At 40.9% G+C, this 19087-nt stretch overlaps 2 protein-coding genes across 2 annotated transcripts; one reads left to right on the forward strand and one right to left on the reverse strand.

Moving 5' to 3' along the window:
• On the reverse strand, nucleotides 1–5611 carry LOC124112088 (smad nuclear interacting protein 1-like). The gene is made up of 2 exons (XM_046472032.2): nucleotides 5445–5611; nucleotides 1–3464 (listed from the first exon to the last, which is right to left on the reverse strand). The coding sequence occupies exons 1-2, from the start codon at nucleotides 5538–5540 to the stop codon at nucleotides 2643–2645; spliced, it is 918 nt and encodes a 305-aa protein (XP_046327988.1). The 5' UTR covers nucleotides 5541–5611; the 3' UTR covers nucleotides 1–2642.
• A 231-nt stretch (nucleotides 5612–5842) lies between these two features.
• Nucleotides 5843–18124, forward strand: LOC124112079 (biogenesis of lysosome-related organelles complex 1 subunit 3-like). The gene is made up of 6 exons (XM_046472021.2): nucleotides 5843–5951; nucleotides 7770–7878; nucleotides 9865–9964; nucleotides 12002–12021; nucleotides 13369–13490; nucleotides 15260–18124. Exons 1-6 carry the CDS (start codon nucleotides 5883–5885, stop codon nucleotides 15374–15376), a joined length of 537 nt encoding a protein of 178 aa, XP_046327977.1. The 5' UTR covers nucleotides 5843–5882; the 3' UTR covers nucleotides 15377–18124.
• Nucleotides 18125–19087: the final 963 nt, after the last annotated feature.

Raw genomic sequence — 19087 nt, forward strand, 5'->3', positions numbered from 1 at the left:
TTTGAACAGAGTTCAGAAAATGTTGTTTTATTCTTCAAGTTCTTAATCAAAATACATATCAGCCTTCTTCATAATCCTGAAATCTTTGGCATATTTCTTCTATAACGATAATATGAAGGGACATATTAATCTTCATTTAACAAGACACATGGTTACATAAATATGAAATACATGATGACAAAAGTAGGCTTGATCATGGATAATGTATACAAAGCATGAAAACATGAAAAATGTATGATAAATATCTGATGATCTTATATATACAACATTTTCCACACGGGTCATCTGTTCAGGAGAACCTGTATCTGAGGTCTAATAAAAAATACCATTCTGATTACACAAAATTTATAAAAAGGGTAGGCAGGCTTTTTTCACTTCTGTTTCTTACATTTTGTAAAGTTTAGCAGTGTTTGGAATACATTTCCATGAGTGTTCTCTGTTCACCATGTTGTTTGATATAAGATCTTACTCGCTACTCGCTAAGATCAGAGATCATCCCATTACAAGTCATGCAGAACTACCTTTCGTCCGACCAGTCAGAGTGTCGCTTACCAGCTCAGGAAAGTGACAGTCGGAATGTGTTTTCTGATCAGGCAACTTCAAAAAGGTTAACATGGGTACTCCGAACAACAGTTTCGGTGTGTACAACTGATTCCGTCAAAATCATTGTCTCTTGCTAACTGGGATAAACATTTGAACGGAAGAGACGTTGCATAGCCCATGGAAGTACTGTCATACAATCTAGGCGATCTCTTAGACATTCCAGAAGGTTCCATAGTTCAGTTTCATCGAGAACTTTGTCAATATATTTTTCAAAGTGTGGTCTTGAGTGGAAGTCGCCAGTTTGAAATGATTGCCATATAGCTTGAGAAAACTGCTTTCTGACTGGCGTATGTCGACTACTTGTTAGTCATATCATTGGTTGGTCCAAGTTCGAAAAAGGTCGTTCTGACACGACGTGTAATGCGGTAGCGAGAACAAAGATATGATTTTAAAGAGATTGGTTTGATCGGAAACAGGGAATACCATTGAAAAAGAGTCAGTACCTTAAATTAGGGTCAGTTGGGTAATTGGAACCACATCACCCTTTTAAGTCTTATACCAACTTGACATAGCCTAGAAAGGAGACCAACATGTATGCACCCTTCTCGGACACGTTGATGTTGGACCACAAGAAAACAATTTCTTCAAAATCAAGTTTGTATAACAAAGAAAAATTGCTGAAAGGCAAGAAGTTATTGTTTGCTGTGTTGACCCTAAAATTAAGAAATGGTTAAAGAAATCCAAAAAGCACAGAACATGTATTCTTATCCTGCTGAATGAAAACATTCACCATACACAAATAGTTTACCATGGTTACAAAAGCTAAACTAACACTGCACGCATGCAATATCATCAGATAACTTCTTGAACAAAAACAAAACTCTGAATCTTTTTCATTTAAGTTCTTCCCTTCCGTCCACAGGGTTTCAGATATCTGTCCATTCTCTGGGCCATTGACTTACTGTCTTTTCAAAATGTAACAATCTAATTCCTCATACCCTGAACATTAAATGATTTATACAGTTGCCAAGTGTTACTGTCACTATGGTTACCAGAACAATACTCATTACCAGCATGCGTTTTAAGAAAGTACCATAACCAGAACATTTTATATCGCAACATGTCATTTGTTGTATACAGAAAAGGGAGGGAAAGAGTGAGTATGGTTTTAAGCCGCTTTTAGCAATATTCCAGCAATATCGCAGCGGGGGTTCAGAAAAGGGCTTCGCACTGTGCCCATGTGAAGAATCAAACCCGGGTCTTCAGTGTGACGAGGGAACGCTATAACCACTAGGCTACCTCACCGTCCCTTACAGAAATGGAGACAGGAATTAACCTTGAAGGTCTATTAATACTGAGCACTAGCCTGAAAAATAACATTTGACACTAATCATCACACCAAAGTCTGGAAATCATAGTCCTGGGGACTAGATCCAACTGTTAACACCAGGCAAGTATGTTCTGGCTGGTGCTAACAGTAGTAACCATGGTTACACTGGTAGTTTCTGTCCTACAAATACTATCCAGGCTTATACATTTATATACTGCAGGTATCCAGGTACTAGAATCTGCTCAACTGCAGTTTTATTTGTTCCCATTCCATGTACAAAACTGACGAGGAATTTATCTTTCCCTACACCTGGCAATTGGTTACCATGGTTACACTGGTAGTTTCTGTCCTACAAATACTATCAAGGCTTATACATTTATATACTGCAGGTATCCAGGTACTAGAATCTGCTCAACTGCAGTTTTATTTGTTCCCATTCCATGTATTTCATGTACAAAACTGACGAGGAATTTATCTTTCCCTACACCTGGCAATTGTACACTGCATCAACAATTCATCTCCACATATATATATAATTTGTCCAAACTAATGGATTCCATGAGAAATGAAAATCATATACACTATACACTTTGATACCAATGAAATGAAGGCATACAAGATAGCCTGGCTATCATGACGCAGTGTTTGAAATTAAGTGAGGTCCTGGGGTCCTAGAGGTCTTTCCCTGTGGTATTTGAATCTAGGGACCCAATGGTTATGACAAGGACCCCTTGACGTTCATGTTAATTTCGAACACTGACACATGTTTCTATGAACTATCTTCCTCATCCTCATCATGTAGCTCAGAGGTATCGGCTTTCTCATGAAGGAGAACATACTCCCTTGTGCTGAAACCAAATTTCAGCACATCCTTCTCCAAAAGTTCTACATATCTTTGTGCCTCTATTTGTTTATTGTTGACAAAAGTACCATTGGCAGAGCCCAGATCTATCACATATGGCTTCACCTGTCTGCACATGGCTCCGTTGTCACGCCGACCTTCAACAAGTCGGAACTGAAGAGCTGCATGTTGTTTTGAACATGAGGGGTGGTCGACTGGTATATCCGCCACTCGTCTGTCTCTTCCTAGTAGGAAAGCACTTTGTCTGTGGAGATGCAACATGGGAAGGGCTTGGTCTCCTTTAAAGGGGTACAATCTCCATTTTCGACGAGGCTTCCTGGCCTCGGGTGGTTCATTATATTTTATTACAACACCCCTGTATGTGTTTGTATCTTCAGCCAACTTTCCAGACACTTCAAAGTTGGGTTTCTCCTTTTCCTTGGGCTCCGTCTTCACAGGTGGCTCTGGTCCAAGATTGCGACCTTGTCCAAACTGAAACTGATCATCGTCATTATTTTCTCTTTCCCGTTGTCTTCGTGCTTTTCGTCTGCGATCGTCATTCCGTTCGCGCTCTCGTCTCTGATTTCTTAAGTCATCATCTGGCTCCTGTTTGATTTTCTTATGTGGATCATACTTATCAGGCCGGTGTCTTCTGTGGTCATTTCTGTCACGTTCATTTCTTGCATCTCGCCTATCATCTTCATCACTGTCACTATGACGCTTGTGCTTTTTGTGTTTCTTGTGTTTCCCCTGAAACAGAAAGAAACATACACATAAATATGAATCAACTGCATTGAACAACATATTCAACATTTGACCCTGACTGAAAAGGGTGAATTATGGTCAGCAACATAAATTAGGGTGTCTGGTTATCACTTTTGCTTTTTGGCCAAAACTATAATTCTTGCTAATTATCATGCTAATATGAAGCGATTAATTGAAAGTCATTTCGATAATCAAAGTAGTAAAGGCTTAATCTCCATAATCATGATTTTTTTTCCTGAAAGGTTTTGATCATGTTGATAAGTCCATAAGAGATCTAAGCTCTGACAAATGTTTGTTTGTTTGTTTAAGGCTGCACTCCAATATTCCAGCTTTATGATGGCGGTCTGTAAATAATCAAGTCTGGACCCGACATCTTGAGCATCGATCCACGCAGCTAGATAACGATGATACGCATCAACCAAGTCACCGAGCCAGACCACCCAAACCCGTTTGTCGCTCTTATGACAAGCAAAAGCTATGGTTTGCTGAAGACATATTCTCTATCCGGATCTTCATGGGTCACCTACGAATGAACAGACATGTTCTTTCCATATACTCTTAGTCTTTGTTTTCAATAGGCTATTTCCCAGGTCCATAAAGACTAACAGTTGTCTGCTTTGACCAATTCAGATGGTCCACTTTGGGCCTGCTACATTTTCACTGGTATCCAAATATATATAGGCCTATTAACAATATATTTGACACATGCATTCATGGCTCAGACTCTTTAATATTTCCAACATTAGATATTTGTTAAGGCATGTGCAATGCAAGCTGTTGACTGCATAACATATATGACATCAGATTACAGGATAGTATTGATTTATATTGCACTGTCTCCACTGCTTGTCGACATTGAGATGAAATATTACTATATGTAGCTGTAACAGGAGAACTGGATTCCCCAGGCACACTTCAGATATCAATTAGGGTTACGCAGAGGATCTAACATGCTTTGCCTTCTTGAAGCTTAGCTAGGCTAATCAGTTAATCTAATAAACCAATACCTTGCCATGGGCAAAATATGGAATAACTAGTGCTCGTTTACTGCTGTAACAGATGACTAACATACTCCTGCTATCACAATCAAAACCACAACTAAATACACTTTTTCACAGATATAGACCTACACTACTATTACTTGAAGCATTTTTTCAGGAATAAATTATGTCACAAAGTCTAATTCTTTTGTACTATTGACAGTGATCTTTGAACAACTTAATCATTTTTTGTTCATTTTACATGAGGCCTGAAATCTTTTAGAAATTGAAATAGATTAAAGCCATATTGATAACATTAATACTAGGGCTGGGACAGGTAACATGGGTTGGGTGGGTACAGAATAGGGCACAGGTTGCCATAGGACTAAGTAGACCCGTGGTTAATCATGTGATATATTGTTTTTTATACACTTATCTAAACATAATTTTCGCAAGGGTCCAGCAAAACAGACCGATGACTATCTGGGTTAGAATAGGTCTTCAGCATGTTCAGCAAACCATGCTTGCTGTATGAGGTGACTATGTTTGTCCTAAGAGGTGACTAACAAGATCGGGTCGTAAGCCTCACTGACTTAATTGATGTATGTCATCGTATTTTTAATGTGTAGATCTATGCTCATGATGTCAATCACTGAATTGTCTGGTCCAGACTCGATATATTATTTACAGATGGCCGTCATACAGCTGGAATATAGCTGACTACGGGGTAAACAACAAACAAACATCAAGTAAAACAACTCCCAATGTTGACACAGATCTACATCGGGTACCCGCGTAGGGTCAGGTAACACTAACAGTGTGTCGAGTATCCGTTAGTACCTCGTCCCAGCCCTAATTAATACCCATAAAACCTTTGGCCAATTTCACTAAGTTTAATCAAATATTGATCCTAATTTTACATTTTTAGTGTCAACATTGTTTCATACAAGTAAACAAATGGTAAAGACATAATTAATTGTCTTACTCGGTTTTCACGGGGACTTTGCGATCTTGACCTATGTTTCTTTCTTTTTCTTCGTTCATATTCAACCCTTTCGTCTTCAGATGAACTATCAGACATGACAAGAGACACACCAAACGTTTAAATATCGCAAATTTCTGAAGCACTTGTTTTGAAACCGGATGTGACATTCCTACGCCATCTATCGGGGAAGGATGTTAAGAAAAAACGAAATATGATTCAAAATATTTCAAAATTCTCCCACTTTAGAAAGTATTCAACAGCACTGTGTCTACTCGTTACTATATACAACATAACACCAAATAAACCTGCGCGTATACATATATGTATGAAAATATTACACGAGTCCCCATTATTTGAAAATACCTAAAACGAATTATGAATGAAACAAAGGGACACAACTCAGTGTAAGAGGCGGGGCACCAGAACAGATCTAAGCACATGATGGAGAAGGGACATTATAAAACAGTCGTTCAGGGAGAGGCATCCGAGTCTGACGATGAAGACATGGTACTTAAATATATGCTAGAAATGTACTTTATTCAAACAATGATTACTTGACAGATGAGAAGTTACCTGATAGTTACAGGATATTCTTTCTAAAGTGGAAACTCACGTTTTGTTTATTTGTGTGTTTGTTTGTTGTTTAACGCCGCACTCAGCAATATGACGGCGGTATGTAAATAATCGAGTCTGGACAAGACGATCCAGTGATTGACATCATAGGCTTTGATCCACGCAATCCACGCATTTCATAGGAAATGAATGTTTATATATACTTCATACCTTTAAATTGTCTCTTTACATCTTATCCAGCAATTAGAATCAGCATCGCTTGGAAAATTCCGGGTGTTCAGGTTCTTGGTACAGGTACAGTGCCGTAGCCAGCTACTCCCCCCCCCCACCCCCCCCTAGATTTTTTTTATGGAAAACAGTTTTATTTTAATCAAGTTGGGGACAAGAGATACTTGTTCAAATATTTGCCCCCCTGTCAAATTAAGTTAACTACAGCCTTGAGGTACCTCTGGCTATGTACGCGATAGTGCTGAGATGGGTAACTCGGGTACTTGGGTCGGGTGGGTCCTGAATAGGCATGGTAGGAATGAACCGATATGGTGAGAACAGATGTCGAACTCGTGGGTACGCATGAATGACATGGAATTTAATCATTCGTCTGTGATTTTTGTGACAGAAAAGCGTGTTAGGGAACACTGTAAGGATTGTATGGATAATTGTAAGGTACAAGGGCATTATAAGCATGGCTAGTGACGACACAAGGGTGAGTTCGCTTTGAATCAGTACTGAATAAATGTCGCGTGTAAAAGTGGCTTGTGTGAATGCTCCAGGACAGTTTCCAGTAGCCAATATATTCGACACTAAATCATTTCATCCTTTTTTTTCGCGACGTTTTGTGTGAAGAATATTAGGAGCAGCTATAGAATCAATAATAGCCTCTGAACCGGTACCTAACCCTAATGATCGTAATGAGGATCCAAGGGCTAAGGATAGAGTTTGGGGTAACCTTCCCTAACACTGGTGACATTTGGATGTGTTCAGAGCCAATATAATATTACCTAATAAACTGCATTCCTGTGCATAATTATAAAAATTAATGAATTGTTAAGAATAATATATGTATATCAGTTCCCATTTATCATCATTTTAGCCACTTGAATGACGAAAAAACAAAATTAAAAATATATTGAAAAAAAAGTGCTTTCGTAAACTAGCGCTTGCTATAAAATGCGCCGCAGCAAGCAATATTTAGTAAACAAATATTCAAAACTCTCAACATCGCTGGGCATATTCAATGAAATTGCACATAGAGATGATAGATCACTGGGAGAAGCTTATGCACACTCAATGACTCCCTGACATCACAGGGCATTGTTTCAGCGGTGTGACTGGCAACAAAATACTACAAATTACGTCATAGGGTATTGTCATATATTTGATAAGTTTGTGGTACTGTATTCTAAAGGTAGGCCGAATCAGCATTGCATGTGAAATTCCTGGTGTTTAGGTTCTTGGCACAGGTACCCCTGGCTATGTACACGATAGGGCTGGGATGGGTAACTTGGGTACTTGGGTCAGGTGGGTACTGAGTAGATAGGAACCGGGTACCCTCATGATAACCCAGCCCCTTGGTTCCTCACGTGATGTATTGTATAATGACAACAATTCACTATAAGTCCATGGTTACAGTGCAAGTTACTAATGTTCGCATTTCTTTTTGACTATGCACTCGTTTGTTCTGACTTTTATGTGTGCATGTTATTATGTTTTCATGTTTATTGCTCAGTGTCCCCTGCTGGTGTTTTGTTCTAGATGCCAGATGCCATTCCCCAGGGAACAGTTATATCTGGGGAGGCATCAGAATCAGAGGAAGAGGTGGACACCAGTCTTCAGGGGAGTCAGGAGTTACCTGCCTTGAAAGGTGAGTCAGGAGTTACCTGCCTTGAAAGGTGAGTCAGGAGTTACCTGCCTTGAAATGTAGCACTCTGGTCCACTCAGCTAATTCTGATAAATAATATCTCCCGCAGCAATAGCGAAGTGGTTACTGTGAGCTCGGGCAGCAACGGGGAAGTGATATACTGTGAATTCACTGTAAACCATGTAATGCCATGTCCCGTTGCATATGGTAGGAGCTGTGAAGATCCGGGTTAGAGTAGGTCTCCAGCAAACCATACTTGCTGTAAGAGGCAACTATGCTTGTTGTAAGAGGTGACTAACATGATCGGGCTGGTCAGGCTCCCTGACTTGGTTGATGCATGTCATCGTATCCAAATTGTGTAGATCGAAGCTCATGATTTCAATCACTGGATTGTCTGGTCCAGACTTGATTATTTACAGGCCGCGGTCATATAGTTGGAATATTGCTGAATGCAGCATTAATCAAATACAACAACAACAAAAAAAGCATATGATGATAAAAATGATGGTCACATAATGTTTATGGCTGCAGCTGGGTTGTGCACTAAACAAGCTGCAATATGGATTTCAACCACTGATGGGAGCAGAAACATATTTATTGTGTATAAACACACTTCCTTTTCCTGATGAGGGTCAAAATGTAGGTCCACAGTATCCCATGCTTGCTATAAGAGCATCAGTCCACAGCCCTGTGTGGATTCCAGGTCAGACTAGGTCCACAGTATCCCATGCTTGCTATAAGAGCATCAGTCCACAGCCCTGTGTGGATTCCATGTCAGACTAGGTCCACAGTATCCCATGCTTGCTATAAGGTCATCCGTCCACAGCCCTGTGTGGATTCCAGGTCAGACTAGGTCCACAGTATCCCATGCTTGCTATAAGGTCATCCGTCCACAGCCCTGTGTGGATTCCAGGTCCGACTAGGTCCACAGTATCCCATGCTTGCTATAAGAGCATCAGTCCACAGCCCTTTTCGGATTCCAGGTCAGACTAGGTCCACAGTATCCCATGCTTGCTATAAGGTCATCCGTCCACAGCCCTGTGTGGATTCCAGGTCCGACTAGGTCCACAGTATCCCATGCTTGCTATAAGAGCATCCGTCCACAACCCTGTGTGGATTCCAGGTCAGACTAGGTCCACAGTATCCCATGCTTGTTATAAGGTCATCTGTCCACAACCCTGTGTGGATTCCAGGTGAGACTGTAGGCCCACAGTATCCCATGCTTGCTATAAGAGCATCCGTCCACTGCCCTGTGTGGATTCCAGGTGAGACTGTAGGTCCACAGTATCCCATGCTCGCTATAAGAGCATCCGTCCACTGCCCTGTGTGGATTCCAGGTCAGACTGTAGGCCCACAGTATCCCATGCTTGCTATAAGAGCATCCGTCCACAACCCTGTGTGGATTCCAGGTGAGACTGTAGGCCCACAGTATCCCATGCTTGTTATAAGAGCATCCATCCAATGCCCTGTGTGGATTCCAGGTCAGACTGTAGGCCCACAGTATCCACAGCCCTGAATCATATTTATCAGGGGAGCCAACTTAAAAAGGTGGTCACATGGTCAGCCTTGGCTGATTGGGTGTTATTCTGATGACTTGGATTGTTTCTCATGGTTAATGGCAGTTGTTTAGCTGGTCCAAATTAATTTATTTGAAATAACTTTCGGTATGTACATGTACCTTTTTATCTCCCAACGAGCTCCTAAACAGTTAAATATTTCTTCTGAAACTTGCTATGCAGATCAGTCTAATGGTACCTTTTGATGATTTATAATACTGAAAAATCCCGAACGACATTATTTTTTACTTCACTTCACTGAAGTAGCCACACTCCATTTCCCAAATGCACCAGATCCGGGGAATATGTCATCTCCTTGATGACTCTTGTTTTGGTAGTGGTAACCACGGTTACATACATGTTCAATTTAAGTCTGCAAGGTGACAAGTGGTTCCACTACCAGCCAGACTATGAAACAGATTTCATTTATCAGTTGACAGAAATCGAGGGGAGGACCTCCAAGGCAGTGACCCAACCCAGCTTCCGATCCTCACCACAACCCGCATGGTGACAAGCAAACCAAAATATGACACGTAAGACACATGGACTTGCTTGAGCTGCTATTAGTTAATTGTGTATTTAGTGCCCCATGGGGATATCGGGTCAGAATAAGCGCAGTCGTCTAAGGCACATTTTTGTGTGCAGAGTTGCATCCCTTGAACACGCTAGAAACCTGTGATTGTGGGTTTGAATCCAGGTTGGTTCCGATTATGTTTCTATACACCTAGAAATTAATTACACACACCCTGGTTTTGAGACCATATCTGTACAACAACAAGGCATCATTCATGTCACATCTAAGCTGTGGTGGACAATTTTAAAAAATGAGACCTTTGATGAATGAAAACACAATGAATGATGCAAATGTTCAATATTTCATTTGCAGTAAGAACACAGTTGTGATAGTACTGTTACTGAGAATAATTGATAACCACGAAAACAATGGATCTGGGAAGTTCCATGATCAGGTATGAGCGACCATAACTGTCCAAAAATGTCCTTTGTTTTCTTACAAAGATAATCACAATATTGAAAATCAGTAGTGAGTGTAATAGCGCTGTGTTTGGATGACAGATTCTAACCTTCTCCTCATTCTTCGATTGGGTCTTCTGAAATGGCCAAGAGGTACCTGCTGCCCTCTCAATGCAAAGCAGCCTCTAGGGCTGCCACATTCTGTACTGGTGGATCCATTGCCAGCAGCAGACATCCAAGAATATCCCAAGCATGTTACAATGGATTCGAATCTGGACTCACAGCAGACCAAGGCAAAGCAAAGTGTCAATAGCGTGTCCTTGCATAAATGTAGTCACAGCACGAAAACAGTGGGTCTATCATTGTTGTCCATAAACACAGGTCGAGTGGCAAGTGCATGATTGTCAGAATGTGGCAGCAGGATTGATGATGTCCTGGATGTAACGATCGCCCTTGAGATTGCCTCGTACTGTTACCATGGCCAGTTTAAGGTCGTGAGATATTGCTCTCTACACCATGACACAGCCTCCGCCATACGGGACTGTTGGTACAATGCACAGTGTTTCTGTGTCTCCAAACCCGCATTCACCCATTTGTGACGTGCAGCAAGAATCTGCTTTCATCAGACCAATGGATCCAACACGTCCTCAGATTCCAATGACGTCGAGCCATACACCGAGCCAATCAAAGTTTCTGATATGAGCAGTTAAACAAGGAACGTGTGATGACTCTTCGTGACTTCAACCCAAATGATTTTAGCTGGTTTCAGACAGTTCTGGTTGACATGCCTGCAGGGAAGCCATTGTGCTTTCAGAGCTTTCCTCATAGCAAAGGGTTTTTGCCCCACAAGACGCACTAGAGGCCCCCCCCCTGCTGGCTACAGCACTGGCCTGTCTTCCCGTACTGTTGGCTTTCAGGGTGGCCCTGGTCACAGTCCTGTACTTTAGTGTCTGTCGGTGTTTTCTTACGAGTCTGCTGATGTCAGTATGGTTATTGCCAAGTTGACGTCCAATGACTCTGTATGACATACCTGTGTCATTCATGCCAACAATCTGCCAACGGAGTGCCTGTGACAGCCTTCCTGCGTGCCATGGTCACATGTGATGACTAAGCAGTCAATTTAATTGCCACTTTATATACCCTTACTTGCATCAATATCAAAGTGCTTTTCTCAAAACTCAAGGGTATCATGCTTCACGTTCACATGTCTTTTTGTTTGGGTGACACAGTCAGTTATTGTCATGACTATACTCGAGATCAACAGCCATTCTATGAATGAGTATCATGAAACTTGTTTTTTTAAACGGGTATATCACTGTTCATTATTTTGTCAGGGGATGCTTGATTAATTTCTAGGTCTATAGGTTTGTCAGAACCGTACCTGTCATTGTACCCTGATTGTATTGGACACTGATCAATTAGCCAATTGTTTGCCAAGCCCAAATACAATTTATTTTTAAGCCATGGTGATATGGCTGGAATGTTGCTCACTGCAAAATAAACCAAACCAACCAACAAACCTTTATGTTGTATTTGTGGATCAGATATGGAGGTGTTTTCTTTATTTAGTTGACATGATATTTATGTTGTTGTTTCAGGCTGCTGCACAGGAAGCTCAGTAAGTTGGACGTTAGGACATTTTTGAGCCCGGTCGTTTATAAGTCGGGTGACAATACACTGATGCATCTGTGGATCATGAATGTTTCTTCTCAATACAAGTATCGATCACAATCGCGCACTAAGTAAAAAGTATCGATTCTAACCTTAAATGTATTCGGGGGCACGGGTGGCCCAGTCTTCTAAGGCGCCGCGATTCGCTGTGCAGAGTTGCGTCCCTTGGGCACGCCAGAAACCTATGATTGTGGGTTCGAATCCTGGTTCGCCCCGATTATGTTTCTAGGTTTGTCAGCACCATACCCGTGCTCGTGAGTTTCACCGAAGTGGTTAATGTCTGAGACCTGCATCACTTCGGGCTTTCCTCCCACATTAAGCTGACACGCCATGATACAACTGGAATAATGTTAAAAGCGGCGTTAAACTCAACTCACTCACTCAATTAAATGTATTCTTTAATAAATGTTACACCAAACACTAATTACAAGTGAAAATGAGAACCGAAAACATACATATTTCCATCCATTGCACAATACTTGACACTGCCAACAGTAGTTTGTTAGTGTGCCAGGTATTTGGCCATCCTGTCTGTGAAAACGATGGCAAAACCATACAATGACAGTTGTATTTCAGACTTTACACAATGATGGGAGTCAAGCATTTGTGATATTGAAACTTGTTACAATCATGAAGGAATATTATTTTGGGGGCTGTGTCATTCAAACCGGACTAGAAGCAACTAGCATGAGACTACAATCATGAGGAACACACACAAGAAATACAGACAATCTTTCATTTTCATTGCAATTTACGGTATAAACATGGTCCGTATAGTATGTTGGGGCATGGTGGCCCACTCGTCTATTAACTGTCAGAGTTGCATCCCTTGGACACAACAGAAACCTGTGATCATGGGCTCGAATGCTGGTTCGCCCAAAATTTGTTTCTAGGTTGTCAGGACCATACCCTTGCCTATGGGTTTCACCCGTGGTAAACATCTGAGACTTGCATCACTTCAGGCTTTCCTCCCACATCAAGATGACACGCTGTGATATAACTAGAACACTGTTGAAAATTTACAATAAAATTCACTCACTCACTCACTCACTCACTCACTCACTCACTCACTCACTCCAGGGTTAGCAACTTACAGCTTTTGTCCACTAGTCCTTATAATGATAACATATAGCAAAACCCTTAAAATGGGCCAATATGTACTATTCCTTAGGATACCTTTACTATTGGGCAGTTTGGTAAGGACTACAGGACTAGTGCCAATTTCTAATGCTGCACTCACTCGCTCACTCACTCACTCACTCACTCACACTCACTCACTCCATGGTGTTTGTAGGAGAGAGAAATCTTCAGTTCCATGGCCACCTGGTGAGTCTTGGGAGCCACGCCTACCTGTCCGCCGCCAAGCACATCAACAACACCACTCAGCAGCTGCTCAAGTCCCATGTTGCTATACAGGTGAGGGGGGTGTGGAAGTCTGTTGCCCTTAAGGTTATTAGATAGAAGAAACATAACCTTCATTATCAATAGAAGTAACAAAATATTGTGAACTTTTTATACATTTTGATTCCAAATACAATTTGTTTGAAGAGACTAGGGTTGATAGGAAACGATTTTGAATTTATGTTGTGGTATGATCAGAGCCATCTGCAGGATCCAGAACTTGACAGACACATTCAGTTGATACAGTGTTTGAAATACCTGCCTGCCCGACAGTCCGAGACGGGTTGATTTCAACTCGGGCTGCCAGATTTTCAAATCCCCCTGCCCGACGGTCAGGTTATATTTCATATGTGAAAATATTCTAAATATTTCCCGATGATAAGCATTAATTCACATGTAAAGATGAATGATAAAATGTAACCAAAAAGAAACCCTGTTAGCTTATCCTGAGAAACATGATTATAGTGGGCAAGCAGGTTTTGGTCAGGGCTGGCAAGCATTTCAGCTAGCCAGTCCTGTGGTCTGGCTGAAATTTTGGGGAGTTTCATACCCTGGTTGATATCATGTCAGAAAATGGAAATTTATATTGTAAAATACATTGAACACACATAATGGTCATTGACATGAAAAAAACAAAAGTCATTTTCTGAAGCACTCGCTCTCTGTGTGAGGCAGACATGACTTGAATGCTATGATGTCATGCTACAATTGATGATGATAACGGACCACGCCTGGTATGCAGATTGTGGGAAAAAAACTAAAACGTTGTTTTGATATATATTGATTAAAGTTGTAATTAAATCACAGGGCAACGTGAAATCCATGCCAAGCCGAATGACATGTTTTTCAAATTTGGGACAGAAGAATGTATATATATATTTATCAAGAAAAGTCCAAACGATTCAAGGATTTTAATTCAATTCAACAACATTTTTCAACCAAACATATTGCAGCACACAGTCCTGTTTTGAGGGTTTATCAAGTTTATTGAGTATTTGGTGCCCGGACATGTAACTATTTGAAACCTCTGTTTAAAACCTACAAATCTGAAAACGCATGTTTATCACCTAATCTGACTAGAGCAGTACTATTGCCATAGTAACAAAAAAAAACTTGATGTGAGGCAGTCATATGGGATCAAAATTAAAGTTATCTGTTGTTATGGTAAGCATTGTGTTCAAATGCAAAATATATTCTATGAAAATATTTGCAGCCAAGTGTGTGCTAGGCCCTTGAGTTGACCTGATATTGTGTTAGATTCTGCTTTGTACGCCGATCTTAGCGCCAGGCTTCTAGCCACATAAGATGTCACCCTCTCATTATAGAAACCAAATGTCTAATATTAATGCTAGAATTACAGGCATCTTAAAAAATACGGGGCAGTTGGGTAGCCTAGTGGTTAAAGCGTTCGCTCGTCACACCGAAGACCTGGGTTTGATTCCCGACATGGGTACAATGTGTGAAGCCCATTTCTGGTGTCCCCCGCTGTGATATATTGCTAAAAGCGGCGTAAAACCATATTCACTCACTCACTCACTTAAAAAATACACTTGTTATGTTTTACAAAGAGTCTCTGATGTATACAAAACAATTTATTTTAAACCAAATGATACACCATTTTGAGTAGTTTGACAATGCTTGTAATCCCTTTCACTAGGCCATAGACCACAGTGGACTTCCCAGGAAGAGTTATGAAAAGTTCACCATACTTAGTGTAATGCAAGACTGGCTTTAATTGTCCCCCACATCATGCAGAGTATTGTGTTGTCTGTTTTTCTGTATAGGATGTGTCTCACAACATGAGGCTGATGACCAATGACCTGTTCCGCTTGGAAGACAAGATCAACATTATCTCCTCCTGTAACCTTCTACCTGACATCAACATAGAACTGTCGTCATAGCAACATAATTTCCTCCTGTGACCTGCTGCCTGACATCAACATAGAACTGTCGTCATAGCAACATAATTTCCTCCTGTTACCTGCTGCCTGACATCAACATAGAACTGTCGTCATAGCAACATAATATCCTCCTGTTACCTGCCTGACATCAACATGAAACTGTCATCATAGCAGCATAATCTCCTGTGACCTGCTGCCTGACATCAACATAGAAATGTCGTCATAGCAACAGTCTCCTCCTGTTATCTGCCTGACATCAGCATAGAACTGTCGTCATAGCAACATAATCTCCTCCTGTGACCTGCTGTCTGACATGAACATAGAAGTGTCGTCATAGCAACATAGTCTCCTCCTGTTACCTGCTTGACATCAGCATAGAACTGTTGTCATAGCAACATAGTCTCCTGTAACCTCCTTCCCTTACCTCAGCTGTTGTCTCAGAAGCAGTACCATCTTCTAATAAAATTCCTCCCAGATGTCAACTAATGTCACAGAAGCAAAGATGTCTTCCCCACTTTCTCCCATACAGGTATTTGTGCAATACATAGTAAAGGCAGGACTGGCCTTATTGAAGACATTCCTCCAAGAAAACTAATGGTACTGAGAAAATTCCGATGTGACTTGCACAGGAGTCCCCCTCCATCTGAGATTGTTTCGCTTCGATGCCGACTGAATCACGTGCGTGGACACCATCTGCTACAAATGTTTTCTCTACACAGATTAACTTTGAAAATTATGTTTCTATTAAGGTATTTTGTCCCTTGTTGGAAAACAAGTTGACAAGTGGAATCAAAAGCTCGATCTCCTCCTGAAGAAACATACTCACTGGTTGCATGTGTTGATTAATGTCATCTCTTTCATTGTCTTGTTTATGTAGGATTTGTAAATTTAGTGGTATCATGTTATTTATATTATTGTTCACAGCAATGAAATGAGTGCTGATTTATTTATTAATACTATCTACATTTTTATGATTAAGGGGTTTTATTGGTTAAGAATGAGCACCATTCGAATATTGTTCTTGTGTAAATAGTTTATACAATGTTAATATACAGCAACCATGTCATATATTCTACTCAAAAACAGAGCATATTTGAATTCAACAATAGTTTTATATAAAGAGCTACTCATTTGGTTACAATGATGTATCAATGTGTTGATTGTCATTGTTTGAAGACTTCATTTAGTATTACAAAGTGTGCAGTGTCACTGGGTAACAGCAGTCAAGACACAGCACTTCAATATCGTGTATCAGGTGGTGAAATGGGGTTTAACGTCGCGTCCAAGATAATTACACTTATATAGCAACATGCATGTACGTGTGTGTGTTTGTGTGGCTGCTTGTACTAGACCAGACTGATGCCAATTTATAGTGCTAACTCACTGAGATACCATGCCGCAGTTTAACATGAATATCCCACTCAATCACAGTATACTGACTCCAAGCTTACCAGTCCTTGTTTTAGCCCCTTAATGTGGAGCGCCAGACAGGGTAAAAAGTACCATCTTTTAACATCTTTTGGTATGATGTGTCCGGGGATCGAACCCTGTACCTACCGCTCTCCGGATGCACGCTCTACCACTAGACCATGGAGGCGGTCATATCGTGTATGAACTCGGCTGGAATCAGTGACAGCCTGATACCACCAACCCATGGAATCATGAGTCCGCATGAGTTGTCTGGGGATGTTATTCCACTCTGGTTGCAAGCCCAACAATGTTTGTTTGACCTACAATGTTTGAGGCTCAGTGCTATGTCATCACACACGCCTATCAATTTTGTCAGCCACATGTTCATTTGGGTTCAGACCTGGTGATCTGCATGGCCACGGAACAGGAATGTTGTTCTGTGCTAGGAAATCAGTTGTGAATCAACAGTGGTCGAACCTTGTCCTGTTGAAACATGATGTTCATGAATGGAAGGACATATGGCTGAATGATCTTGTTGCGGTAACAAACAGTTGTTAACTGCCTGGGACGTGGACAGGGGATGTCTGATGGCCCACGTCATGACGCTGTCACCATCAAATCTGTCCACCTGTTGAACACAGCTTGGCGCCAAACAATCATACGTGGCCTGTATACCCATGCTCTGGACGTCATGGGAGAAATCTTGATTTATCACTGAAAACATCAGTCCTCCTCCACTGTCGAGGCCATCCTGAAGTAAAAGTTGACGTCGGTGAAATGCCAGAACAACATGTAATGGTCTGTGAGCTCCTTCTCTCAAATAATACCTGATGGTGCGGTCAGACATTCTGCACAGACTTGCTTTAGTGGCAGATTGGACTGAGGAGCAGTTTGGCAGGTCACCAAAGTGGACAGGTCCTGGGAAGGTGTGCCCACCCTTGGTTCCAGAATGGGGCAGGTTACGTGTTGTTCCTTGTACCGGGTGATGGTGCCAAGGCGTCCTATGGTGCTCTGTGAAACATTCACGTTCACACCATGGCTGACTGAGAGCCTCCAAATGACCAATGGCAATGTTCTGTTGAGCCTTAGCAATTAAGTCCAGGCATGACTTGCAACGTTCACTGCACCTTGAGTATGTGATAAAACATGAGACCTCTTGCACGCTTATAGTGACTGATGTGCTTGTTGCACTTGCATCAAAAGTTCAGTAAGTTTCATGGGACTCTGATTTTTAATGCACTAACATTTCAGTATTCTGTCCTAAATGTGGTGTATTCCAGTATGAAAACCAACAATATTCACATTGGTATCATTGTCAATAAATGGTTTCACAATCTCTGAATCACTTACATGTCTTTTTCCAACTATGCACTCTCCTTTTTAGTAGGGGGTGGTGGGGTAGCCTAGTGGTTACAATGAGTGTATAAAGCCCATTTATGGTGTCACCCACCGTGATATTCTGAAATATTGCATAAATATGTATGTCTTTGCAGGACAAAATATAAAATACTTTTGATGAAATGAAATGTGATATTTCTATAACAAACGCTTTGTGAATCTTTTAAATTTGAGGACTTTCCAAACCACCTCCATGACCTAGTAGATAGAGTATCTGCTTGGAGAGCGGAAGGTTGGTGGTTCAAACCCTGGCCGCATCATATATAAACATGTTAAAAGATGGTACTTGTTGTTACCCTGCATGGCACTTGGCATAAGGTGATATAACAAGAACTGGTTGGGCAGGGGTATTCCTGTTAATGATATGTCTGTGGGTTAGCACTGTAAATGAGGCATTAGTCCAGCCTACACACACAAACACATGCAGGTAAAAATATTGAATGTGACATTAAACATAATTTCACTTCACCAACGCCTTGATAACCTTCCAGAGAAATTGTTACAGTTGTTTCTTTGATATTAGTCATAACAATTATATTACATAGCATGCATTTCCAGTACCCTGAGATCATATTTCTGTTCCATAGTTTTAATATAAAATATTGCATCCTTTGCTCGTAAAGATTACAATGAACTCAAAAAAGATTCACATTGTGTTCCTCAGGATAAAAAAAACAAACTATGACCTTCAGAATCAATAAAACTGATTCAATTATAACATGTATGTTACACATAACAGACGTTTCTCTGCTAATATAAATACAACATTTTCTTCAAACAAAGAAACCCCAACGTCTGGGGATTCAGAGCCTGTGCCGTGCTAAGACATTGAAACTCTTGGAAGTCCACTGTACACATGTTGCTCGACTGTTGACGTCAAGTATGTCAGTGGACAATGGTTCG

The sequence above is a fragment of the Haliotis rufescens genome, unplaced genomic scaffold (genome assembly GCF_023055435.1).
Source record: "Haliotis rufescens isolate VD_foot unplaced genomic scaffold, xgHalRufe1.0.p SCAF_5, whole genome shotgun sequence".
NCBI classification, from domain to species: domain Eukaryota; kingdom Metazoa; phylum Mollusca; class Gastropoda; order Lepetellida; family Haliotidae; genus Haliotis; species Haliotis rufescens.

Bases quoted from the DNA above. Each gene is read 5' to 3' on its own strand.
- LOC124112088 (XM_046472032.2), bottom strand. From the start codon at position 5,540: ATGTCTGATAGTTCATCTGAAGACGAAAGGGTTGAATATGAACGAAGA. The intron at 3,465-5,444 runs GTAAGACAATTA...TTTCTGTTTCAG, and splicing joins AAAGTCCCCGTGAAAACCGA to GGGAAACACAAGAAACACAA.
- LOC124112079 (XM_046472021.2), top strand. From the start codon at position 5,883: ATGATGGAGAAGGGACATTATAAAACAGTCGTTCAGGGAGAGGCATCC. The intron at 5,952-7,769 runs GTACTTAAATAT...GTTTTGTTCTAG, and splicing joins AGTCTGACGATGAAGACATG to ATGCCAGATGCCATTCCCCA. The intron at 13,491-15,259 runs GTGAGGGGGGTG...TTTTCTGTATAG, and splicing joins AGTCCCATGTTGCTATACAG to GATGTGTCTCACAACATGAG.